At 45.0% G+C, this 27,130-nt stretch overlaps 1 protein-coding gene across 1 annotated transcript in view; it reads right to left on the bottom strand.

The window, feature by feature from the left end:
* Positions 1–25,540, bottom strand: part of DYNC1H1 (dynein cytoplasmic 1 heavy chain 1) — an 88,801-nt gene extending 63,261 nt beyond the window's left edge. The window contains exons 1-9 of the mRNA XM_024231796.3: positions 23,077–25,540; positions 12,237–12,324; positions 8,551–8,724; positions 8,069–8,324; positions 7,493–7,679; positions 4,758–5,029; positions 4,439–4,666; positions 1,319–2,395; positions 451–630 (exon numbers count right to left, since the gene is read on the bottom strand). Of these exons, the coding sequence (XP_024087564.3) occupies positions 451–630; positions 1,319–2,395; positions 4,439–4,666; positions 4,758–5,029; positions 7,493–7,679; positions 8,069–8,324; positions 8,551–8,724; positions 12,237–12,324; positions 23,077–23,332 (2,718 nt within the window). The 5' untranslated portion in view covers positions 23,333–25,540. The remainder of the gene's footprint in view (positions 1–450; positions 631–1,318; positions 2,396–4,438; positions 4,667–4,757; positions 5,030–7,492; positions 7,680–8,068; positions 8,325–8,550; positions 8,725–12,236; positions 12,325–23,076) is intronic.
* Positions 25,541–27,130: the final 1,590 nt, after the last annotated feature.

The following is a 27,130-nucleotide window of genomic DNA, read 5'->3' as shown; positions in this document are numbered from 1 at the left end:
TTTTTTGTGTGTGTGTGACAGGGTCTCACTCTGCTAGAGCGCAGTGGTGTGATGTCGGCTCATTGCAACCTCCGCCTCCTGGGCTCAAGTGATCCTCCCGCCTCAGTTTCCTGAGTAGCTGGGACTACAGGTACTCATCAGCACACCTGGCTAGTTTTTGTATTTATAGTAGAGACAGGGTCTTGCCATGTTGCCCAGGCTGTTCTCAAACTCCTGGGCTCAAGCGATCTGCCTGCCTCAGCCTCTGAAAATGCTGGGATTACAGGCATGATGAGCCACTGTGCCTGGCCACAATTCAGTTCTATCACTAGTTAAATGAGATTTTGTAGGGGAATTGAACTATCACAGATAATTTCCAGGAAAAAATGCTTTCTAGTGACAAACTAATAAGCTTACTGGAGGGTCAGCAGAAGAAAAAGGAGGAACACGCTAGCAAATTCTATCCCTTACCTCCATGTCAAGCTTGTTGACCCAGATGGGCAAATTGGAATAGGAGTGCAGATTTAAGTCATCCACTGCTTTCTGGACTCTGTTCAAGATCTCTGAGAATGTCTTATGGTCATACATACAAGTTTCCAAGGAACGGACTTCTAGGTCTATTTTTTCTTCAATGATCAGCAGATCATCCACCTGAAGGAAGAAATATTTAATATTTAAAACACCCACTCACACTCTGTTCCTTTATTCTCACATAACATTCTTCTCAAGTATTATACATTGACAAATGCTCCAGGCACAGTTCTTTCATAAGTAGCTAATCCTAGCTGCTGGGGTGAGAACACTAATCCCCACTCGCGTGTCCTTGCAGAGGGAAGGAAAATGCATGGAGCCTCCCCAGCTTCTCTTCCCTTACTCCCACTCACAGGAGAGGTGGCCTCTGATGGGTAAATCTGGGAGAAGGAAGTAAACGTGCTCTGTTCAGCTCCTCCTGTGCCTGGGGAGCCAGCCTCGCTGTTGTATGCATCTGGTCCGCTGGCAGCCGCAGGCTCTGGTTAAGGCCTTTGTGGCTGAGACCTAGAGCCTGCTCTGCTTTTGGCTGTAGCAGCAATAAAACTGCATTCTGCTCTCTGTCAGACTCCTGTGTCCTTTAGCTCTCCAATTGTTTCTAAACTCAGGTTGTTACTTAATGGCCTCCCTAAAACCCAGCACCATTAAATAGCCTGGTGAGTACAAAGAGTCCTCCTCCCTTGAAGCTCGCATGGCCATATGCTGCATCAACCACGCACACCTTCTTCGGGAGAACTAGTGTTTTAACGGAGTTCGCTATTACCATGCTTCATTCGTTAGCAGGACACCTGAGGATTACATGAGAGCATACCTTTTCTTGGAAGTTGAAGACAGTCTCTGCTAAGCGCTGTACATATGGGTCAAGTTTGTAGGACTCCCACACCAACGCAATGCCTTCTGCGATCAGGGCTTGCACTTCCTTTTTCAAGCCAGCCACCAGAAGCGAAATGGTGTTCCGCTCCTCCACCTTCTCGCAGGTCCGTTCATAGGTACGAACGCTCTCGATCAGTGAGATGGCAAACGGGTAAAGCTGGTTTGCTTGATGGGCTTTGTTCACAATCGCCAGTGGGACGCGGAAACCAAGCCACTTGAGGTTCCGGACTTCTTTGGATAGTGTGATAATCTCAGGAAGAAAGTTAACTTTCAGCTTAAGCACATTTCCAGTTCGGCCCCGAACCCGAGTACTTTCGATGGTGAAAATGCGCCCCGAGACACCGAGGTTGCGCTGCTGCACCTTCCTTGCCCAATCATCAAAGATCTCCTGTGTGTTGAGCTTCATGCGGAAGCTGTCTCCATCCTGCTTCAGCTTCTGCCCCTCCACGTGATTCTCCCAGCCCTTGCCAAGTACATCTTCCACCCGCTTCATGTAGGCCGTCAGCTGCCTGTCGATCTGTTTAGCCCAGATGATAGACCCTGACACAGGGGGCAAGTCACGAACGTGACTCATCTTACAAGCCTGACTCTGTGGGTACTGGACCTTGAACTTGTCGTGAAGAGACTCGATGTCATCTTTCACGCGCTGGATCAGCTGGGTCTGGTATTCGCGAATGGCCCCACGGATGTGAGGCCTGACAAACAGCGCATTAAACCTGGAGAAAATCCTGAACATCTCGTTGGCATTCTTGGCTGTGCCAAGCTGATCCCGAAGGCGAGCGGTGATCCGGGTCTCCACTCTGTCGATCCTCTCATCGTACCTCTTCATAGCAGCCTCCCAGGCTTCCGTGCCCTCTTTGGAAACATCCAGTCCATCCACTTCCTTGACGTTCTCATAAGCAAGGTTTACTTCCTCAATGGCATTTGCATCTGCGGCATCAAAGAGAACCTCAGCCACTTTCATATCTTGGGGTTCAGGGACCTCTCCTTGATTCTGTTGTGCAACTGCCGTGACCTAAAGGAGAAAGATATGTAATCAAGAAATGCTGACCAAACGAAGGCTTTAAAATTTATTTTAAGCCGGGTGCAGTGGCTCATGCCTGTAATCCCTGCACTTTGGGAGGCCAAGGCGGCAGATCACGAGGTCAGGAGTTCGAGACCAGCCTGGCCAACATGGTGAAACCCCGTGTCTACTAAAAAATACAAAAAATTTGCCAGGCGTGGTGGTGCACGCCTGTATTCCCAGCTACTCGGGAAGTTGAGACAGGAGAAGCGCTTGAACCCGGGAGGCGGAGGTTGCAGTGAGCGGAGATCACACCACTGCACTCCAGCCTGGGCGACAGAGCAAGACCCTGTCTCAAAAAACAAAAAAGAATGAAAGACAAATTCAGAAGAGAAAAAAAAAAATGTATAAAGAAATTAGTCATTTAATTATTTTAATAAATCTCAGGCATATGTAATTACTATCCATGTTTTACAGAGGAGGACTCTCAGAAAAAGAGATTAAATAAAGCGTTCCAGTCACAGAGCTAGTAAATGGTGGAATTAGGATTTAAAACCCAGGAAGTCTGGCTCTAGGGTCCTTCCAAGATGGAGGAAGGGATAAATGGATGGAAAACACTAAAGATTTGGATAGGCTGGGCATGGTGGCTCAACGCCTGTAATCCCAGCACTTCGGGAGGCCGAGGCGGGTGGATCACTTGAAGCCAGGAGTTTAAGACCAGCCTGGCCAACATGGTGAAACGCTATTTCTTTTTTTCTTTTCCTCTTTTTTTTTTTTTTTTGAGACGGAGTCTCGCTCTGTTGCCCAGGCTGGAATGCAGTGGTGCGATCTTGGCTCACTGCAAGCTCCGCCTCCTGGGTTCACGCCATTCTCCTGCCTCAGCCTCCCGAGTAGCTGGGATTACAGGCACCTGCCACCACGCCCAGCTAATTTTTTTGTATTTTCAGTAGAGATGGGGTTTCACCATGTTAGCCAGGATAGTCTCGATCTTCTGACCTCGTGATCCGCCCGCCTCGGCCTCCCAAAGTGCTGGGATTACAGGCGTGAGCCACCGCGCCCGGCTGGTGAAACCCTATTTCTACTAAAAATACAAAAATTAGCTGGGTGTGGAGGCTGGCGCCTGTAATCCCAGCTACTCGGAGGCTGAGGCAGAATTGCTTGAACCCCAGAGGCAGAGGTTACAGTGAGCCGAGATCATGCCACTGCACTCCAGCCCGGGTGACAGACCGAGACTCAGCCTCAAAAAAAAAAAAAAAAAAAAAAAATATATATATATATATATATATATACACACACACACAATACAGAATCACCAGATCTTAAAGACAACAGAAAGAAGTAGTTAATGTTTCGAAAAACACATTAAAACAATGCATACGGGCAGGGCGTGGTGGCTCATGCCTGTAATCCCAGCACTTTGGGAGGTTGAGGTGGGCGAATCATTTGAGCTCAGGGGTTCGAGAATAGCCTGGGCAACATGGTGAGACCCCTCCTCTACATCACCACCCCCCCAACCTCCAACACACACACACAAATAAATTAGCTGGGCATGGTGGGGTACACCTATAGTCCCAGCTACTCAGGAAGCTGAGGTAGGAGGACTGCTTGAGCCTGGAAGGCAAAGGCTGCAGTGAGCCAAGATCACTTCACTGTACTCCAGCCTAGGTAACAGAATGAGACTGTCTCAAACAAAAACAGGCTGGGCATGCTGTCTCACATCTATAATCCCGGCACTTTGGGAGGCCGAGGCAGGTGGATCAATTGAAGGTCAGTTCAAGACCAGCCTGGCCAACATGGTGAAAGCCTGTCTCTACTTAAAATATAAACAATTAGCCGGGCGTGATGGCAGGCACCTGTAATCCCAGCTACTCGAGAGGCTGAGGCAGGAGAATCGCTTGAACCCAGGAGGCGGAGGTTGCAGTGAGCCAAGATCACGCCATTGCACTCCAGCCTGGGCAACAAGAGTGAAACTTCATCTCAAGAAAAAAAACCAAACAAACAAAAAACAAAACAAAAACAAAAACAAAACACAAAGTTTTAGAATGCAAATCTTACCTGCGGCCTCAGGACCCTGACGATAACAGCTCTTAGCTGTTCATGCTGGCGTCTAAATTTTCTCATCTGGTCAAGGCGGGCCTGCAGCTTCCTGTGGGCAGGGTTGATACGCCACACCATCTTCAGATTTTCTTCCCTTTTTCTTTTGACGATGTCTCTCAACAATACCTGAAGTTTCTCATACTCATCATCCCAAGTCTGAAAAACTTCAAAGCATGCTACCATAACCTAGGATATAATTTCAAAAATGAGGCTTATTATTAAGACATATTTTCATCTCAATGTCTTGAGGTTGGTTATCTCATATATTCAAACTTACTTTTTCAAATTCTTCATAAGCAACATGCATCAATTTCCTAGTGCCCAATACTTTGAGTAATTGAGAACTCAAGTCTCTTGAAATTGCTTCCACCAAACGCAGTGCCCTCTGAATAGGATATTTGGTGTTTCGGATCTTTCTCAAATGGGTGAAAATGGCAACAAGCGCCTGTCTTATTTTGTCCAGCTCCGTGGCAGACAGCAAATCATTCAGAGGGAAATCTTTCATCAGAGGATTGTAGTCATTCACAGTTTCCAAAGCCTGTTTTAGACCTATATTAACAGAGAAAGAGTTAATGGTTTTCACATAAAGTAACAAAACTAAGTAAACTAAAATATGCTATTACAATGGAACATTTTGATGTTGCAAAATATCTAGCGAGACAAAAACTATCCATATTTGAAAAAACAACACGTTATTAACAGGATAACCCTAGTGTTGTTCCATTTTTGCTTATTTAAGAGTATGAGTCAACTCATACATACTCTAAAGGCTGAAGGTGGCAGCCTCAGAGAATTTACTGTGCTTTGCTTTGCTTTCTATATCAGCAGCCCCCAACATTTTTGGCAACAGGGACCAGTTTCATGGAAGACGATTTTTCTACAGACGGTTGGGGGGGGGGCGCGGAGGTGGGTAGTTTCTAGATGATTCGAGTGCATTACATTTATTGTGCACTTTATTTCTATTATTTTATTTTTTTGAGACGGAGTTTTGCTCTGTTGCCCAAGCTGGGGTGCAGTGGGGTGATCTGGGCTCACTGCAACCTCCGCCTCCCAGGTTCAAGCGATTCTCCTGCCTCAGCCTCCCAAGTAGCTGGGACTACAGGCGCCTGCCACCACGCCTGGATAATTTTTTGTATTTTTAGTAGAGACGGGGTTTCACCGTGTTAGCCAGGATGGTCTCCATCTCCTGACCTTGTGATCCGCCTGCCTAGGCCTCCCAACGTGCTAGGAGTACAGGCGTGAGCCACTGCACCCAGCCTATTTCTATTATTATTATTACATACTCACTATAATGTAGAATCTGTGGGAGCCCTGAGCTTGTTTTCCTGCAACTAGGAGGTCCCATCTGAGGGTGATGTAATGGGAGATAGTGGACAGATCATCAGGCATTAGATTCTCATAAGGAGTGCACAATCTACATCCCTCACGTGCACCGTTCACAACAGGGTTTGCGCCCCTATGAGAATCTAATGCCGCCACTGATGTAACAGGGGGCAGAGCTCAGGCAGTAATGCTCACTCACCGCTGCTGGCCTCCTGCTGCACAGCCTGGTTCCCAACAGGCCGCGGACCAGTACCAGTCTGGGGATTGGGGACCCCTGTTCTATATTATTTTAACGTTCTATCAGTAACAATTAAGTTTAGAAGAACTAAAATTTTATCCTTGAGAACATTAAAATTTAAGTTTTACATTCATGGCTTAATTTAGGTGAACGTATTACTAACTAAGGACATGGAATCACAAAAGTGCTTGGATCCTAATCTATTTATTGACTTTCTTTGGCATAAGATCAAAAAAAGTATTAGGAAAAAAACAAAGGTTTCAGAGGCGTTAAAAAAATCAAAGTACACATTTCAGCAAAGTGAATGCACAGGTAATGTGTGCAATGTGATCTAAGTAACCAGAAGGTTTCTACTTGCAATTTCCTCTAACATTTAAGATGTGGGTACCACACATTTTTTGGAGGAAGTGAGAACATGACAACTGCTACTGTCTTACTTGTTCTAACATGTCTTTTGTGAGCACAGAGTTGAACAGAAATGCCTAATAATGCCTCGTGTTCAAACATTGTAGACCTAGTACGTACTAATGCAGCTCAGTCAAGTTATAAAGTTTTTAAAAGAATTTTAAAATAATTGTAATAATGACTGTGAGTGGTAGCTCACGCCTGTAATCCTAGCACTTTGGGAGGCCAAGGCAGGAGGATTGCTTGAGACTAGGAGTTTGATACCAGCATGGGCAACATGGCAAGTCCCCATTTCTACAAAAATTTAAAAATTAGTTGGACATGGTGGTGCATCCCTGTAGTCCCAGCTACTTGGGTGGCTGAGGTGGGAGGATGGCTTGAGCCTGGGAACTCCAGGCAGCAGTGAGCTATGATCATGCCACCGCATTCCAGCCTGGGCAACAAAGTGAGAGCCCATCTCTTAAAAAAAATAAATTTTAAAAATTGTAAAAAGAAATAAAAAAAAAAAAAAACAACAAAACAACATCACTGGCACTGTTCTCCACTCAGAAAACTAAATTCATTTTGGCCACTTAGAATAGGGAGGAAGACAAAGAAGAGAAAGCGGCAAGTAAAAAGAAGAAGAGAAAGTGGTACTGACCAGTTCTTTTTCCACAACCCTCTGGGCAAATAGAACTGTTTCACTTAAACCACCTTCTTGCCTAGCCTGTCAAAAGCATACTTGACTTTGTGCCAATTGTACAGCCGACTCATGGAGATGACTCATGGAGCCCAGCAGTGGGGAAACAAGAAGGAATCTGTGCTCATACCTAGAGACTGTTTCATGTTCTTAAAACCCCTGAAGGGAAAGGGGAAAGCTAAGTGTGTAGGCGAATAATTTTCATTACTTGGAACTGAAGGAAAGATAAGATGTGATGTAAGAAAGGAAATGGTTAAAAACGACAGTACATCTATGAAAACTATAGTTTTCATTTAAATTATCAAGTAAGATCTCGTAAAAGCCAGATCAATAACTTACTGATCAGATTATTAGTTCTAGTTGTTACCTGTGTCAGTGTCAAAACTGACGGTGGCATGGAAGCGCTTGCCATGTTTCAAGATATCCAGAGTCAGGAGAACTTCCGGGCTCTCCCGTTTCTCCTGGATGCGATATAATGCACGTTCCAAGTTTAGCCAAAAACTAATTTCCTGTAAGGCAGTTCCTGATGCAGGATCTCGATCCAGTTTGGTCACCTTTGAAAATAAAATAACATCCAAGGGTATTCACTATTTAAACAAGGTAGAAAAGATATCGTTAACAAAACACATGCATTACAACTCAATTTTTGTATTTCAAGTAGATTTCCTTCCCTGTAAATCAAAAGTGGCTTGATTTGAAATCAAAGGTATGAGACTGCTGAGATTAATGCTCTATTAGGGTGACTACTCAAGCAATCTCACACTGTCCCCTGACCATTCCACCCAGACCAAGGCTAGTCCTGCAGTGGACAGTCCCAGGACCAAGAGGAGGCACCACTAACAAGTTATCACACAATTTACCTCACTGACAAAATCCAGATCAGTTTTCCCAAAGATATTAAAGAGTAACATATTTTACATAACTTTCAATCCTGTGCTCTTACTTTTTGAATTTCTCGGATCCAGCGGTTAACTCCAGATTGTAACTGATTAAGAAATGTTGGGTCTTCAACCTTATCACCGAAGTCTGTAACTTTTGGCTTTTCTCCACGCTCGTAACACTGTTTTGCAACATTTGTGATCATTGGATGAATCGGCAGGCTGATCTCCGGAATTTCAATATTCTGCTGCAAGTGAAGGAGTCCCATTTCGAGTTCTGCAATCTTCTTTTCAACTGAAGGAGCCATTTTATCACCATCCCTAAAAAGAGATTTCAGACCTCAACATTTAGTGTGCTATTGGTCTCCAAAGAGATCCTATCATTTCAGGTCTGTCAAATAGTAATGACACACATACTTATTAATACACAGGGTTTATATCCCCTTGGTTCACTAGCGTTACCCTCCCAATTCCCAAGTTTTACCCCGAGTTCTATACTATCTTGTGAAGATTAAGTGAAATATAACATTCAAACCACAGTTTTTACCTGTCTGCCTTGCCAGACTCTCTAATATAAGACTTAAAAAAAGGAGCCACTGCATTGCTAATGAAAGAATGCAAAGTTTCATAGGGCGAGTCTTCACTGAGTGTAAGGACCCGGAGCTGAGAAGATACGGGTTTATCTGCATCAATCACGGGAGTACGTTTAATGAATGCCAAGCTAAAAAGAAAAATAAAACCAGAAATTAGAAAAGTTACACTCCTAATTAGGCTTATTAATTTAAAAATCATACTAAGAATATACTGAAGTGTTGCTTTTCTAATAGTGAAATGTACTGCTTGTCTTTCTTTAGTACATGAGAGCTACTGAATCAAGGTTATGGTTACAGAATGTGAACAAACATGAAACCAGGCAAAGTTAACTTGTCTCATACATGGGTTGAATTCATAATATTGGCCTAAAACTAACCTGCCCTAGAAATACAAGTAGTACTTAAATCTGATCTTACACTAATTTGTAACATTTATTTACTGTACTAAGTAAACAAAAGCTGCTCACTGGTTAAGGTGACAAGAGGGCATTCCAGGCTCCCCTTAGCCTGGTCCTACTCAGCTCTTCCTGCTTCACCTCCTGCTATGTATCCTCTTTCCCACCCTGAGACACCACTTAGACCAGATGTCCCATTCCCTAAACACATCAAGTGCTTTATGCCTTTGCTTAAGAAATCTATATCGATCTGCTGAAATTCTAACCCTCAAAACTCAATTCCAGTGTGACCTCTTCTGTGGGCTTCCCCTAATCAGAAGCAATCTCTCCGATCTTCATGTTTCCATTGTATTTTGACAAGTATTACAATTAGCTATGTATCTGCCAGTCTTTCTCCCAAAGACAAGCTTGAGAACAGGAAGCAGGTTTTATTTCTTTGTGTACTACTCTATACCTACTGCCACACCTTGCACACAACAGGCACTCAGAGTTGGTTAAATTAATGCCTTCAAGGTAATTAATAAAATTTGAATTTTCTAATTCCCTTGCCAGTACTTTATAAACAATACTTCATACGCCAGGTGTGGTGGTTCACGCCTGTAATCCCAGCACTTTGGGAGGCTAAGGTGAGTAGATCCCTTGAGGTCAGGAGATCGAGACCAGCCTGGCCAACATGGCGAAACCACATCTCTACTAAAGATACAAAAATTAGGCCGGGCACAGTAGCTCACACCTGTAATCCCAGCACTTTGGGAGGCCGAGGCGGGCGGATAACTTCAAAAAGTTATTCAAAAACTTCAAAACCACGTCTCTACTAAAAATACAAGAATTAGCTGGGCATGGTGGCACATCCCTGTAATCACAGCTACTCGGGAGGCTGATGGAGAATCACTTGAGCCCGGGAGGCAGAGGCTGCAGTGAGCCGAGATCGCGCCACTGCACTCCAGACTGGGCGACAGAGCGAGACTTTGTCTCAAGAAGAAAGAAAAAAAAATTAGCCAGGTGTGGCGGCAGGTGCCTGTAATCCCAACTATTCAGGAGGCTGAGGCAGGAGGATTGCTTGAGCCTGGAAGGCAGAGGCTGCAGTGAGCTAAGATTGCCCCACTGCACTCCAGCTTGGGCGACAGAGTGAGACTCCACCTCAAAATAAACAAACAACCCAAAAAACTTCATATAACTGTAAAGTCAATGAAACTTTCTGATGTAACACATTGAGAAAGAATGAAGTCACAATAGTATTTCTGCCAAAATCGAATAACCTGAATCTAAACATGAGGCAAACCCAACAGTTCCATGAAGCTATTGGTGTGCAAATGTCAAACAAGTCAGTGTCATAAAAGGTACACAAAGGCTGAAGTACTACTCCAGATTAAAGGAATTTAGAGTGACAAGAAACCAAAGTGTGATCCTGGACTGGACTCTGAATTAGGGGAAAATTACTATAAGGGACATCATTGAGACAATTTGAACATGTACTATAATTAGAGAATAATACTGCAGCAATCTTACACTTCTTGAATTTGATCATTGTACTGAGGCTACGAATGAGAATGTCCTTGTTCTTAGGAAATACACACAAGTATTTAGGGATAAAGGAGTATATTGTCTATAACTAACTGTCAAATGATTCAGGGGAAAAATGATAATGCAAAAGTGGCAAACATTAACAACTGATATCTGGGAGTTCTATATACTATTCACGCAACTCTTCCGTAACCTGAGATTACTCAAAATAAGCTTAAAAAAAAAGTGGAATCCATTATGACATTTACATATTTAAATTTGGATATGTCTACTAGGATAAATTAGCACAATCTTTCTGAAAGGTGGAAAATCTGGTAACATGCATTAAAAATTTTAATGATGTTTTGCATGTGAACTAGTAATGCTGTCTTTAGAATTTATCCTAAAAAGAATCAAACCTGTACATAGAATGTTTACTAGTTATTTGTAATAATGAAAAATCAGATATCCAGTTGTCCCTTGATATATGCGGGAAATTGGTTCCAGGACTCCCCTGGAACACCAAAATCCGCAATTGTTAACTTGCTTATATAAAATGGCACAGTATTTGCATATAGTCTATGCACATCCTCCAGCATACTTTAAATCATCTCTAGATTACTTACAATCCCTAACACAACATAAACAATATATAAATAGTTGTTATACTAGCTGTTTTTTACTTGCTTTCTTTTTTATTTTTGTATTCTATGTATTGCTTTCTTCCCACAAATATTTTCTATCTGTGGTTGGTTGAATCTGCAGATGTGGAACCACAGATATGGAGGGCCGACTGTAATCTGAGAGTATCATCAGACATATTACATATATTATAGCTCAAACAGAAGATAGATGCTATGACATGGCAATTAAAAGGACAGTATTTTAGAATTTATATTGTCTTGGAAATCTTCCTAATTTGAAGACATGAAATCAAAGACACTGAATTTAAAGACCAGAAATCTTTTGAGCGTTTTCTTTTCCTTTTTTTTTTTTTCTTTTTTGAGATGGAGTTTCGCTCTTGTTGCCAAGGCTGGAGTGCAATGGCACAATCTCGGTTCACTGCAACCTCTGCCTCCCGGGTTCAAGCTATTCTCCTGCCTCAGCCTCCGAAGCATCTGCGATTACAGGCATGCACCACCACGCCTGGCTAATTTTGTATTTTTAGTAGAGACAGGGTTTCCCCATGTTGGTCAGGGTGGTCTCAAACTCCCAACCTCACGTGATCCACCCGCCTCAGCCTCCCAAAGTGCTGGGATTACAGGCGTGAGCCACCATGCCAGGCTTGAGTGTTTTCTTAATGTGTTTGTCTGAGTCAATTAAGATTTATATTAATTTTAGGCCGGGCACAGTGGCTCACGCCTGTAATCCTAGCACTTTAGGAAGCTGAGGTGGGCAGATCTCCTGAGGTCAGGAGTTCGAGACCCGCCTGACCAACATGGAGAAACCCTGTCTCTACTAAAAATACAAAATTAGCCAGGCGTGGCGGTGCATGTCTGCAATCTCAGCTACTTGGAAGGCTGAGGCAGAACTGCTTGAACCCAGGGGGCGGAGGTTGCAGTGAGCCGAGATCGCGCCATTGTACTCCAGCCTGGGCAACAAGAGTGAAACTCCGTCTCAAAAATAAAAAAGATTTATATTAATTCTCTTGGTAAGAATTTCTGAGTTTGAAAAGAAAAAAGATTCAAATTAATTCTCACAAATTGATAACCTGACATAATGGTAATATTTGTACTACTCACCTATTGGATTTAACCCCATAATGAATGTCTATGTTGATGTTATAGGAAATGAATTCTTTTTCTTCTTCTCCTTCATCACCGACGTCCTCTACAAATCATAATAAATATATCAAATTAATATCAACATTCCCAATTTCTTATTTATCAACTGCTTAGACAATGACTATTCTCTCCCTATTCCCAGCCTGACACACCAACACCTACATGACTTGGCACTATTTTTCCCTTCCTATCCGTTTTTTCCTCACTCCTGACTTTGCTGTGTGACTTTGGGCAAGGTGGTTGCCTGTGAAGTGGGGTAGTGTGAGCATGCCAGGGCTTCTGCAAGGATAACTGAGTTGGTGTATGAAAGCACTGGAACAGGGCCTGGCCGTGGGCAGTGCTAGCCGCTGCTGGCTATGGCCAAGTTCTCAGCATCCCATCCCAGGAAGCTCATCCATTGTGCTTCAAACACAGAAGTCACTTTCCACCCCTGCTCTCAAGAATATTCTGCTCAACTGTTCACTCAGCACCACCTGTGTGATAGGTATTTTACTAAGCACTTTACAGCTATCATACATTTAACCCTATGGGGTTGGTGTGACTATTATTATCCTTGTTTTCTCCGTAAAGAATATCAGTAACTTACCCACAGACACTTGGGTGGGAAGCAACAATGTGAGAATTCAGAAGTTTGTGATTCTGAAGTCCAGGCTCCTCACCACAATGTAGCATGGTCAGTTTTCATCAAGGCCAGGCCCAAGACAAACCCCAATCAAGAAAAGTATCAAGAAACATCCCAAGGGTCACTGAGAAGCATTCGTCTAGCCTTGCCCTCTGCTGCACCACATCACTTATCTGAGTCTGCTCTGGGTTTGACTTATGAATGTATCTTCCTCCCCAACTATGAGCTTTTGGAAGGCAGAGACCATGCTAGATTCCACACAGTACAACATGCACACGGTAGGCACTTTCAAAAGCTTATGGAGGCCGGGTGTGGTGGCTTACGTCAGTAATCTCAGCACTTTGGGAGGCTGAGGTGTGGACCACTTGAGCTCAGGATTATGAGACTAGTCTGGGCAACATGGTGAAACCATGTCTCAATTTTTTAATAATAAAATTAAAATTTAAAAAAGCTTACTGGAAATTAATAGTAAGATAGCCTCAAGAAGCATGTGAACCAAATTTCTAAATTAAAAATCAAGACTGAAAAACTAAAAAAAGTATAAGAATAGAAAATAATCTAAACCTCTACATCTAGTACTAATCCACACGATGCCTAAACATTCTAGTCAAATTATTTTTGCAATAACGTACCGTATGAAATATATGTTGGCAAAAATTACAATCTATGGATTAATTTAACATGATTATTTTATACATGGTTCACCTTTTAAAAGTCATGATGTAATAGAAAGGGAAGGCTGGATGCGGTGGCTCACGCCTGTAATCCCAGCACTTTGGGAGGCCAAGGCAGGTGGATCACCTCAGGTAGGGAGTTCGAGACCAGCCTGACAAACATGGAGAAACCCCATCTCTGCTAAAAATACAAAATTAGCCAGGCATGGTGGCGCACGCCTGTAATTCCAGCTACTAGGGAAGCTGAGGCAGGCGAATCGCTTGAACCCAGGAGGCGGAGGTTGTGGTGAGTTGAGATCGCGCCATTGCACTCCAGCCTGGGCAACAAGAGTGAAACTCCATCTCAAAAAAAAAAAAAAAAAAGGAAAGGGCAGTAGCTATAACAGATCAAGTTCTATTGCTGAGAAGATATGTGACCTTGAGAAAGTCATTTTTCTTTCTCTGGGCTTCAAATTTGTAAGGTGTAAAATGGGTGGTGGAGCAGGCAGTAGAATATTGAGTTAGGTGGTTATAGGGTTTCATTAAGCACTAAAAACTATGAAACCTGGTTACACAGGGTCTGAGCAAAAGCTATTTGCTTCCTTAGTTGTTGTTTTAAAAATCTTGCTCCTTCTGTAAGCATTTTATTTTAATTAATTAATTTATTTATTTAGAGACAATGTCTTGCTCTGTCGCCCAGGCTGGAATGCAGTGGCTTCATCACAGCTCACTGCAGTCCTGATCTTCTAGGTTCAAGAGATCCTCCTGCCTCAGCCTCCCAAATAGCTGGGACCACACGCTCATGCCACCACCTTCAGTGGATTTTTAAAACATTTTTTAGAGATGGGGTCTCTATGTTGCTCAGGCTGGTGTCAAACTCCTGGGGCTCAAGAGATCCTCATGCCTCAGCCTGGCATTACAGGCATAAGTCATTGCGCCCAACCCCTGCTTCCTTAGTTTTAAGATGAGACAAATACAAAATTCACACTAAAGAGTATAAAATATTAGTCTATCTGGCCAGGCGCGGTGGCTCATGCCTGTAATCTCAGCACTTTGGGAGGCCGAGGCGGGCAGATCACTTCAAGTCAGGAGTTCAATACCAGCCTGGCCAACATGGTGAAACCCTATATCTACTAAAAATTCAAAAATTAGCCAGGTGTGGTAGCTGGCACCTGTAATTTCAGTTATTTGGGAGGTTGGGGTGAGAGAATTGCTTGAACCTGGGAGGTGGAGGTTGCAGTGAGCTGAGATCGGTCTCAAAAAAAAAAAAAAAAAAATTAGTGTATCTATCGAGAGAACAATAATTCTTCCAAATTATTGTTTTGGGTATATTTGGATATAATTTTAGGAAGCGGAAGGAGCAAGCAGCAGAACATTCTAGTATCCCAGATACTTGCTAAGCTGTTTTTTAAAATGACTATTAAAAAAACTAAAGAAATCAACCAATTTTTCTAACCACTCAAATGTAGCTAGACCACAAGAGAAATCACACTGCCTGAAAGCAGCCACACACAATTACAACCTGTAAAATGTAAGCATACAGAGAATAAAGAACTATCTCCAAACTGAAACAGCTGTCAAAGTACTATGATGATTTTCTCCCTCAATTTTCTGAATTTTCCATAATATTGTTCTACCATTTATATAAAATATGCCATCAAAATAACACCGAAACAATATACAGAAAATAAAATTAACATTCTATAACGATCAAAGGAAATCACTGATGCAACTAAAAATATGGCTTGTTAACTCTGAATCATTTCTTCCCCCCGTAAAGAGTCATCATTGATACAAATAAAATCACGCAGAAATTGCGCAGTCCGGACACAGCATCTGAGCATGTGGCCTACACTTCCTAATGCAAACCGGGTTAGGGGAACTAGGTGCCATTCCAAGAGATGAGTCACCCCTGTGTGGTGAACGCTCCAGCTCTGTACTGGGAATACTGCAATGCAGTAGAATGCTGCTTCAGCTCAGGAAGGCACACCCAATGACATAATCCTCAAACAACGATAATGCAAATAGATATTCCCTGCTGCTTTGTTAAATTCTGACTTCTCTTGATAATAACTTATGGAAGTCACTATGAATCGGTCACAGAAAACATCTTGGACTAGTCTTTCTGTGCATATTCCCTATAAAGACACAGATCAAACACAGTTGAGTATGTCTGACTCCCATTTACAGTCACACAATTTAGGACATTGTTTCAAAAACTGCCATCAAATAATAATCTGACATTCTACTTTTTTTTTTTTAAATAGTTGTCCAGAGGAGGAAAGACACTTGATTATTAATTATCAATAACAAAGAGGCTATTAGCCCTGTTATAAGCTTACATACAAACACAATCTGCACGTTTGATTAGTTAATATCACTTTCAGTAAAATTTGAATCCATTTCCTTATGCTTGGCAAAGTTACTAGTTAATACAAAGTTACTGTTAACGTGTAACAGACCAATACTGTACTATCTGTCCATGCAGTCAGAGAATCAAAGTACTGGGCCTGCTTCACGAGTTCCTTCCCTGCAAGCTATACTGACACACACTACAACAACTTGTGAACACTTCCTTGGTTAACTGCTGAGAGTTTATTGAATTTCTAGAGATGTTCAAAATGGCATTTAGCACTAATGTGTGTATACTTTTATTCAAAGACTAGTTTAATGTATTTCAAACTACTACTAATTTGTATCATTAAACTATGAATTAGGTAAGCATTACGTCTGTTGGATTTTTTTTGAGACAGGATCTCACTCTGTCACCCAGGCTGGAGTGCAGTGGTGCAATCACAGTTCATCGCAGTCTTGACTTCTCTGGACCCAAGTGATTCTCCTACCTCAGCCTTCTGAGTAGCTGGGACTACAGGTGTGCATCACCACGCCTGGCTAACTTTTTTATTTTTGTAGAGACAAGTTTTCTCCATGTTGCTCAGGCTGGTCTTGAACTCCTGAGCTCAAGTGATCTGCCTGCCTCAGCCTCCCAAAGTTTTGGGATTACAGGCGTAAGCCACTGCACCCAGCCAGCATTATGTCTTGTTTAATGAAATACAAAAACTATGCAATTTCAATTACCTTAAGAACTATACCACCTCGACTGGGCCCAGTGGGTCATGCCTGTAATCCCAGTACTTTGAGGGGCCAAGGTGGGTAGATCACTCGAGCTCAGGAGTTTGAGACCAGTCTGGGCAAGATGGTGAAACCCAATCTCTACAAAAAATACAAAAATTAGCAGGGTGTGGTGGTGCATGTCTGTGGTGGGAGGCTCTCTTGAGCCCATGAGACCGAGGCTGCAGCAAGCTGAGACTGCACCACTGCACTCCAGCCTGGGTGACAGAGCAAGACCCTGCCTCAAAAAAAAAAAAAAAAAAAAAAAAAAAGAATGATACGGCCCTCTCCTGAGTAGACAGGGCATGCCCTCTCAAAGTCTGGTGAATGGGCAGTTGGAAAAGGGACAAAGCACACTGGTAAAGTGCCAGGTGAGGCTGCCCAACTCCTGCACCCTTGCTCATTCCCTCATGTACTCTTCCTTCCAAACTTTCTCCCAGCCATAGAGCATAGAGCAAGTCTCTTCCTGGTCTTGAAGCCATTCATCTCCTTTGGCCCGCATATACTACCAAATTACACGTTAAATGTTCCTGGGGTTCTCTTTATCTTTGGTCTTCTTTCCCTTCTAAAATCCCAAACATGGGCTGGGCGCAGTGGGTCACGCCTGTAGTCCCAGCACTTTGGGAGGCTGAGGCAGGTGGATGATCACCTGAGGTCAGGAGTTCGAGACCAGCCTGGCCAACATGGTGAAACCCCATCTCTACTAAAAATACAAAAATTAGCCAGACGTGGTGGCACATGCCTGTAATCCCAGCTACTTAGGAGGCTGAGACAGGAGAATCACTTGAACCCAGGAGGCGGGGGTTGCAGTGAGTGGAGATCGTGCCACTGCACTCCAGCCTGGGTGACAGAGCAAGACGCCATCTCAAAAACAAAAACAAAACAAAAACACCCAAACATACTAATACCACCTTATTCTGGTCAATCACTATTATACATGGCCTCTCTTTTTTTCCCGCTTTAGTTTTCCCCTTTCTTGTCTCTGGCGCTTTCTCTTGTCACCTGGATGTCCACCCTTTCATCCTCCTGAGGGGCCATGACTTATTTCCCATAACCACTCCCTGCTCTGGTACAAGGCTCAGAACATGGTGAGAAAGTCGGAGCATTCTCCTCAACCTGAAGATTTCCATTATAACATCATTAGGAGTATGAAGAGAGCATGAAACGCCATATAATACTTATATTTAATGCAAACTGGAGCTCATTTTGGTATTTCCAGAAAAGAGAAAGAATCTTTAAAAACCTAATAAGTTATTAACACCAAAGGAACTTAAGACTTGGTACTTTTCAAGTTACTACTAATTCAAAATAAATAACAGATACCAAGACACTGCAGAGACGAGTTTTTAGGTTTCAGAACCCTCCTTAGAACATCCTTTTCCCAACTGTGTCTTAAAATCCTAGGGTTTTGGTTTCCTCATTCATGAAAGATGAGGGCTGGGCTAAATCTCTCTTGCTGCTCCCAATCTGACATTCTCCGATGCTGACACCCAATTTTCATCCATGTTTACTTTTTAAAAAGAAGTGATAACTGTTTTCCCTTTGCTGTACATAAATTTCGTTTACTATGCTACACTGCACATTCAAATTTATCTTGCTGCAGACAGTGTGTCCCATAGTGTGACAGCATGGGGCAGTAAGAGCCTCGCTGAAGTGCGGATACCACTGAGTCCAGAGCCTGGTAGCTAGGTTTGTTTTCTCCTTTTGAACTGGAAGCCCCTGGTGCAAACATGCGCTGTCAGATCTTCGGTCAGGCCAGGAAGCATCTCAGTCTGATCTCCCTCTTGCTGTCTGCTGTAGCTGGAGGTACTGGAGCAATACTGTATGGCCTGCATCTGGCACAGTTCAATCCAGATTTTACTAGGGACGGAAAGAATAACTGAGCACCCTAGAACAAACTAGGTCACAGGGATCAATACAAGTTCTACTCAGTCAATGCGGATTACAGTAAACTGAAGAAAGAAGGTCCAGATTTCTAAATAAAATGTTTCACTATAAAGCTGCTTTAGAAAGGTCTTGGCCAGGCATGGTGGCTCACGCCTGTAATCCCAGCACTTTGGGAGGCTAAGGCGGGTGGATCACGAGGTCAGGAGATCGAGACCATCCTGGCTAACACGGTGAAACCCCGTCTCTACTAAAAAAAAATAATAATAAAAAAATAAAATAAATTAGCCAGGCGTGGTGGCGGGCGCCTGTAGTCCCAGCTACTCGGGAGGCTGAGGCAGGAGAATGGCGTGAACCCGGGAGGCGGAGCTTGCAGTGAGCCGAGATCGTGCCACTGCACTCCAGCCTGGGAGACAGAGCGAGACTCTGTCTCAAAATAAAAAAAAAAGAAAAGAAAGAAGGTCTTGCAGAAGCCATCAGTACAATTTTCCACTTAACCAGAAAACGTTTCTCCTCTAAATGCATGAAATCATGTTGATATGTTGTGTTGGAGATTACATTGATTAAACTACATTTCTTCATCCTTTAGAATTAAATCCTCAGGCTGGATGTCATGGCGCACGCCTGTAATCCTGGCACTTTGGGATGCTGAGGTAGCAGGATCACTTGAGTCCAAGAGTTCAAGACCAGCCTGGGCAACATGGGGAGACCCTGCCTCTATAAAAAATACAAAAATGAGCCAGGCGTGGTGGTGTGTGCCTGTTATCCCAGCTACTCAGGAGGCTGAGATGGGTGGATCGCTTGAGACCGGAGGTTAAGGATGTGGTGGGCAGAGATTGTACCACTGCACTCCAACCTGCACAACAGTGAGACCCTGTCTCAAAAAAAAAAATTCCAAGTCTCAAACACTGGAGTATTAAACAAACAACCAAACACGTGGGGTGTGGTAGCTCAGTGGTAGCTCACACCTGTAATCCCAGCACTTTGGCAGGCAGAGGTGGAAGTACTGCTTGAGCCCAGAAGTTCCAGACCAGCCTGGGCAACATGGTGAGACCTCCTCTCTATAAAAAAAATGAGAAAATGAACTGGGAGCCCAGGAGGCCGAGGTGGCAATGAGCCATGATTGGGCCACTGCACTCCTGCCTGGGTGACAGAGTGAGACCCTGTCTCAAACAGAACAAAACAAAACCCTTGCCCCACCAAAAACAAACAAAAAACCCAAACTACACGCTCTCATCCAGACCAACCGACCTAGCACCCAGTTCCAGGCAGGTCATGAACAAGCTGCAGAGCACAGACAAGTCATGGAAATGTCAGTTCCATCAGCCGCAAACTGAAGCATACCCCACCCAATGGAGATATACAACCAAAAAATGGTCCTTGAAGTAAAAAATGCTACAAAAACGTCATTAATATAAAATGGCTAGTTAAGTAATGAGCACCTATTCTGTTACCATACTGTAAGCATACTATGAGGAAGATAATTTCCTACAGGCCAGGAACTATAGAAAGGTTTCTCTTTTTAAAATGAGGAGCTATAACTTAATCCCTTTTTCCCACAAACTCTCCAATTCCTCAGTATCAAGATGAGTTGTTAAATTCACAACATTTATTCCATACTTTGAGTAATGCTGTACTTGATTTATTTTAGAGATAGGGTCTCACTCTGTACCCAGGCTGGAGCAAAGTGGTGTGATCCTAGTTCACCACAGCGTCAAACTCCTGGGCTCAAGCAATCTTCTCAAGTAGCTGGAACTACTGGCATATACCACCATGCCTGGCTTATTTTTTAATTTTCTGTAGAGATAGGGTCTTGCTATGTTGCCCAGTCTGGTCTTGAACTCCTGGCCCCAAGTGATCCTCCTGCCTTGGTCTCCCAAAGTGCTGGGATTACATGTGTGAGCCACTGCACCCAGCTCAATGCCGCACTTTAACAACAAAATTTTATAGCTAGCTGGGGTAGCTAAAACAAACAAATAAAAAATATATATAGTTTCACATAAAAATGTTTCTATATTCAATTACAAGTGTTTGGATACTTCCTTCCATAAAAAAAGCGGAAGGAATAAAATAAATAAAAGTGATTTCTACTGTTCATTAAATTACATGACTTCATTATTGGTGATCTTTATTCAGTTTAAATAATTCAGCTCTGTCGTCTACATTAATGCATGCCCTACCTTTTCACTGTAATTAACTACTGGATGCACATATTTGATTAAATGTACAAATGCCAAAGCTAACTCACAAAAGCCACCAAGAAGAAAGCCCTCCTACCAAAAGTCCTGGGTCTCTACTTATATCTAAGGTGTCCTAGTGTAGCCAGGCTGCTAATAAGACAGATAGACCATCTATCATAAAACTGGATTCATTTTAAAATCTTTCCTTAGGTTTTTGTAAGTGAAAAATAAATTACAGACAGGTTGAATTGGTAGAAATACTTCAAGGATTGTTATAAATACAGAAATGAGGTAGGATTTCAATTTTAGATAGTCTCATTCCTTAGTCAACTTTCAAAAGTGCAAGTCATTATGGAGCCAAGATTTGGATACCTGCATATTTGTTTTGCTGAAAGAAAAAAAGGTACTCATAAGACAACAGAGAGAATTCGTACTAGATATTGTACTACATAAACATAGTCCCCCCACCCCAATAATTTTAGCAATGTCCAATTTTAAGATGCCTGGAAAAAGCGAATTACTGGTGATCACTCTAGAAGCAAAGTATAAAACTCAAATTTTTTTCATAAAAAGAAATGGTGACACAAGGTAAAAAAAAATAAAATCACTGATTCTAATACATAAACTATGCAATAAAAATATCAAGGATTAGCAATGGTCAAGCTACTCAAAATACAATTAACTTTAAAAATGCAGATTAAAATGTATTTTAATAAAATAACGAATATGCATTGAAAAATGACCACAAAGACATAGACCAAAAATGCTGACAGTGATTATATCTGGGTCAAACAATTCCCAGTGATTTTTACTTTAGCTGTATACTGCATTTTCTACAATGACTATATATGTTTTTTGGAAAAAAAAGAGTAGATAAGTTTTTTTTTTTTTTAACTTTTGTGGCTTCCACTTAGGAATACACAACCCCAAACATCACAGTAAACAACCCTCAACAACATTAATACTCTGAATATGCTCAAATGGTTTATTTGCCTTGAACATTCCACATGGATATAGGAAAAAAATATTCTTTTACACTCTGCTAATCTCTGGCAGGAAACCAAGGTTACAGGGAAGCATCTTCTGAATAAGAATAGCCTTTAAAAGAAACAAACTATCAGAAACACAGTTAAGGATGGGACAGACAGTACAGGTTCTCTTACTGAGAGAACCATACAGTTTTTTGAAATTTTAAGAACCTTGTTGGCAAATATTTTTAGACAATCTCCAATCCCTAGAGGCTAACAACCTTGGACATCATCCTTAGGTTCTTAGATGGACATGCCACACCCAAAGTGGTTGTAATGGGCTACAAAGTGGTTGTAATGAATCCATGAGAAAGCCTGCCTGTAGGCAAGCCCCAGACTTAGATGAATGTAACCTTGCTGGTGCGCGATCATTATTTGAGGAGACAGCTGGAACACGCTAACTCTAGCCTCTTCCCCCTACTAGGTGCCTAACCTGAATCTTTTTTTTTTTAATCTGTAAAATTAGACTCACATATTACAGGGTTATCATTAGCATCATCGAAGCATTAAACAAATATGAGGTATGATCAGTGAAAACAAGCAGTGGATGGGGAACTGAGACACTGAGTCTAGTCTCAGGACTAGGATTAGCTGGTGACCTTGGGTGAAATCACTTAACCTGAGCCTCAGTTTCCTCAGGTGTAAAATCAGGATACACCCGTTCAGCAAGGATGCTGTGAGAGCATCCACCTACAACAGTGATGCTCGCAGGCCCGGGGCTGGCACCGTCGCTCTGTGGGCCTCGGCCTCTGGGTCCCCACAAGGCAGGGCTGGGACACCCGCCCGACCTCCTCCCGAACCAGAACCCCGGCTGCCCCCGGCTCCGCGGGTCTGCCCCCGACACATCCCTCCCGAAGGCCACTTGGCCTGGACACAAATCGAAACCGAAAAGCTCATGTGTCATTGGAGGCAGGGATGCGGCCTCGCCCGCGTTCAGCCCAGGGAGACGCTGTCTCCACCCAACTCGGCCATCTTGAGAGGCCCGAGCAGACAAAGCGACCCCATTGTTTTGGGTGACGGCAGACAGGGACCCCTTTCCCCTCCCCGCGACCAGGAGCGGGTCGCCCTGGGGGCTCCGGGCCGGGCAGTGGGTGTGGCGAGGGCGAGCCTCGGGCGCCGCGCCGGCCTCTGCGGGGCGTCTGCGGCCCTGGGGACCCGGCCGGCGGGACGTCTGCGGCCGCCAGGCTCTGCCCATCCCGGGGTCATCTGCAGCCGCCGGGCTCCTCCCATCCCGGGGACATCCGCGGCCCCGGAGGAACTGGCAGGCCCTGCATTCCGCGAGGCTTGGCCCTGGCGACCCTGCCCTCCGCGGCCCCGCACCTTTGAGCGTGGAGCGCTCCACCAGCACCGTGTGGACCTGCGGGTCCGAAAGGAACTTGCGCATCTGCTCCAGGGCGCTCTTCTCCTCCAGCGCCGCCTCCAGCGCGGCCGGAGCCTCGCCGCCGTCCTCCAGCAGCAGCGGCACCAGCTTGCGCAGGTGTTTCTGCAGCACCGACACGTCCGCCACATTCTGCACGGCCGACACTTCCAGACCGGCCGAGCCGTCCTCGCCGCCGCCGCCCCCGGGCTCCGACATGGTGCCGCGCTCGGGACCTTCCAGGAGCGATGAGAAGGCGGCCGCGACTCAGCGAGACAGCCAGCAAGAGACAGAAACGGCCGCCGGAAGCCGGACCGTCCGCTAGCCCACCGCAGACTGAAGAGAGCGGGAGCCGGCTCCGCCCTAAAGGCAGCCACTGCCAGCTGGCCCCGCCCCTCCGGCCGCAGCCGTCGCAGCCACCCGCGCTCGCTCGTGGCCTTAGCGTCATGGCGCCGCGCGTGCGCGGGGGGCGGGCCCGGCGATGTCGCCGCACGCCCTTCTGGGACTTGTAGTCTCGGCGCTGGTCGGGGCCCGCAGCCTGCGCACTGCGAGTCCTAGGAGATGCGGACTTGGCTTAACGTCCTGGCTCGGCGCCCGGGCTCGGCGAGGTTGGTCAGGGGCCGCGTCTGTCTTCTTCACTGCTGTGGACGCAGCGAACAGCACACAGCCAGAGAAACTTTATAGTGAATGAGTGATATTATTGGCGAGAGCTACGTTTAGTGAGCGCTTAGCCTGTGCCCGGCGTTGTTCTAAGCCCTTAACCTCTCATTGAATGTTCTCTCATTGAATGAATGACTACATATCAGGTATCAAAATATAGGCACGACAGATGTGTTATTAGATATAGACAGGGAGATTGAGGATACTTTTCAGAGGGGGAGGAAATGAGGGGCGTGCTCAGAGGGTCCCATTACCAGGCTGGAAACGGACAGGTGGGGAGGGGGCCTTCGGGGCAGTGTAAGGATAAGCCAGGAATGACACCTTCACTGTACGTAAAGCAAAGCTGTGATGGGATCTGGTTCCTAATGACAAAAATCATTGTCCCCAAGGACGCTGTGAGGACCAAGAGGGAGACCTACTGAGAACAGCTACCTCCAGCAGTGGCTCTCCTCCAACCCCCTAGAGCTGGCACTGTCATTCTGTGGGCCTCAGTATCTGGGTCCGTACAAGGCAGGGGCTGGGTTGCCTGCCCACCAAGTTTCCCCCTAGTTCCGACCCACCACGACCTCCTCCCCTACACCATGACTACATAAGAGCCAGAATCCAGGCTGCCCAGCTGGGTGGGGTGGCTCACGTCTGTAATCCTAGCATTTTGAGAGGCTGAGATGGGAGGATTGCTTGAGGCCAGAAGTTCCAAGACCAGCCTGGTCAACATAGCGAGACCCTATCTCTATGTGTATTTAAAAATTAAAAATTTTGTAAAATAATAAAAAAATAGAATCCAGGCTGCCCATCTTTGTAGTTTAGAGATGGTAGGTTCTTCTAAGGGGTAGTAATTGGCCTTTGAAAATTCACATTCGTAACTTCTTTCTTAAGTTGGGTGGAGAGAGGGAAGCCAATGGCGTTTTTTTTGTTTTGTTTTGTTTTGTTTTTTAACATCAAAGTGCACTGTCAGAGTGCTGAGTCCTGATTGGTGGAATGATGATGGTATGATTTGATTCCCCCAAATCATCTTTGAAAAACTGTGAAACATACAATAAGCTTATTCCTTGCCTAATTACCGGTTGCTGGGTCCCAGGGGGTTGCTGGAACATGGAGACTAATCAGATTCTTGTCTTTAAGGAGCATGTGGAAGAGGGGACAGATTAATACCCCATCTTCGTGCTCTCCATCGGTCCACGCTGGTGTGATGTGCCCAAGCAGTTCTGAATAATCTTCCTGGAAAAAATAAATAGGCAACTGCAATGAGTTTGTGCAATGATCCTAATGGTAATGAATAATAATAACACACCACTGACAACGAACGCTGAGTGCTCACTGCGTGCTAGGCACTATGCAAAGGGTTTCCCCTCACATGTACTTTAGGGGTAGAAAGAGGGACAAAGAGGAAACTCTATTAGGTGCAGATCAGTGAACTCTGAATAGGCCATCCACTATCTGAGACTCAGAAACCTGCAGGGACCTGGCTGATGGGCAGGCTGCATGCTGGCTGCACCATGAGTCAGCACCAGACTGGGAGACGCAGCCACTCGGGAATCCAAGGGACTCAAACATCTGCAACCTGGCCCCAGGCCAAGAGAACAAACTGCAGGCTCTGGATTTTCGGCCCTGTAGGATAGGCTCAAAATGAAACATGTTTGTTATTCCTAAGTGGATGGGAACTGAAGGAACCTGAACAATCAATGTACAAGGATTCATAAATGGACCAAACATGCTTGCTTTTTGTTCTTGAAAGATGTCTGTTGTATTTAATATATAATGAGAAGAGTGGTCAACGCTGACTGGGTGCTGAACACTTTAAGTGCATTACCTGGGTGGCTGGCTGGGCTGTGCCAGGGCTGAAGGGTGTGGGGAGCTTCTTTCAAGGTGCCCCTTCTGCCTCCTGGCACAGGACTCTGGCTCCAGCACACCCCAAGCTGACCCTGGTGGGGGTAGGGCCCCTCACCCAAACCTGGCCTCTCCCATCTCTTGTTCTGCTGCCTCAGCTTTCTCCTGTCTGTGGTAGAGTCTCCTTGGACAGACTCTGGGCAGGGCAGGGGGCAGGGCAAGCTGGAGAGAGAATTCGTTCTAGGTTGATGTGGGATGATAGTGGCTGGTAGGGCACTTGTATCCTATTGGAAATCCGTGATGAGATCCCATTCATTCCCACCCTTCTCTTAACAATGTCTCTCCTCAAGTCCAAGTCTCAAGTCAGGTGCCCAGTTTCATACCATCCTTCCTCTCCCTCTCATAACCCTCGGGCAGGACCAGCCCCCTCAGAGGAACCCCTGCTGCCCCAGCCCTTTCAGGCTCTGTGCCCAGGATCTCCCCTCTGCTCCCTGGAAATTCCACATTGGGCCAGGTGTGGTGGTGCACACCCTTGGTCCCACCTACTCAAAAGGCTGAGGTGGAGGTCGAGGCTGCAGTGAGCTGTGATCTCACTACTGCACTCCAGCCTATGCAAGAGAGTGAGACCCCGTCTCTAAATAATAATAATAATAATAATAATAATAATAATAATAAATTTAAAGAAAAAGAATTTCCATCTTGGGCTCATTCATTCATTCATTCATCCCCACTTGTGAGAGCAGGGAGGTCTAAGCTTCTCGGGATTCTCAGTACCAGCAGGGCCTGGACCAAAGCGTGTACTTGGTTGGTGGGTGTGAAACTAATGCCTTACCCCGAGGAAGGGGCACTGGCGGTGGCCGTGGGGACAGGGGTGCACCGTGGATCAGGACCTTCCTGGCCACATCTCTGGGGCTGTCAGGGTGCTGCTGGAGGGTAAGGCTGGGACTTCACAGGTTCGCAGGGCTGCAGGACGCTTTCTGAGGAAGCTCATTCCAGGATCCACCCCCTTTCTGTCTTGATTCCTTGTCAAATGAGCCTCAGGGTGAGGCTTGAGCCAGATATGGTTCCTGGAGGCTTTGACCCCAGCAGGTTGGAGTTTGAGGCGCGTGGTGAGAACGGAACGGTCTCTTGGCGCCGTCTAGTGGCAGCGGAGGACGTGTCGCATGGAATTTTCTTCTGCTTGCAGGGGGCCCACCTCCCCAGCTTGCTACCCATCCATCCTGGTGACAGCAGGCTCACCTTCCCAAGGTCACCTGGCTTGCTTGTCCAGGGTCACAGAACAAGTAATGACAATGAGCAGAAGGAAAATGCCAGCCCGCACCCCACTGCCCACGGGGAAGACGTTAGTGAATCTTTTCCTGGGCAGACAATTCCCACCCGGCTCTCCTGACCCCTGGATTAACCCAGGCTGCCTGCAGACCCTCAAAACCTCTGACACCGCCCTGGCCCTTCCCTCTGGTAGTGTGTGGCCCCTTCTCTTACCAAAGGCTGTCGGTGTCCCCAGCCAGGACCGCTAACTCCCTTGGTGTG

Source organism: Pongo abelii, chromosome 15, assembly GCF_028885655.2.
Source record: "Pongo abelii isolate AG06213 chromosome 15, NHGRI_mPonAbe1-v2.0_pri, whole genome shotgun sequence".
In the NCBI taxonomy this organism is placed as follows: domain Eukaryota; kingdom Metazoa; phylum Chordata; class Mammalia; order Primates; family Hominidae; genus Pongo; species Pongo abelii.
This window is presented reverse-complemented; position numbering and strand designations above follow the sequence as displayed.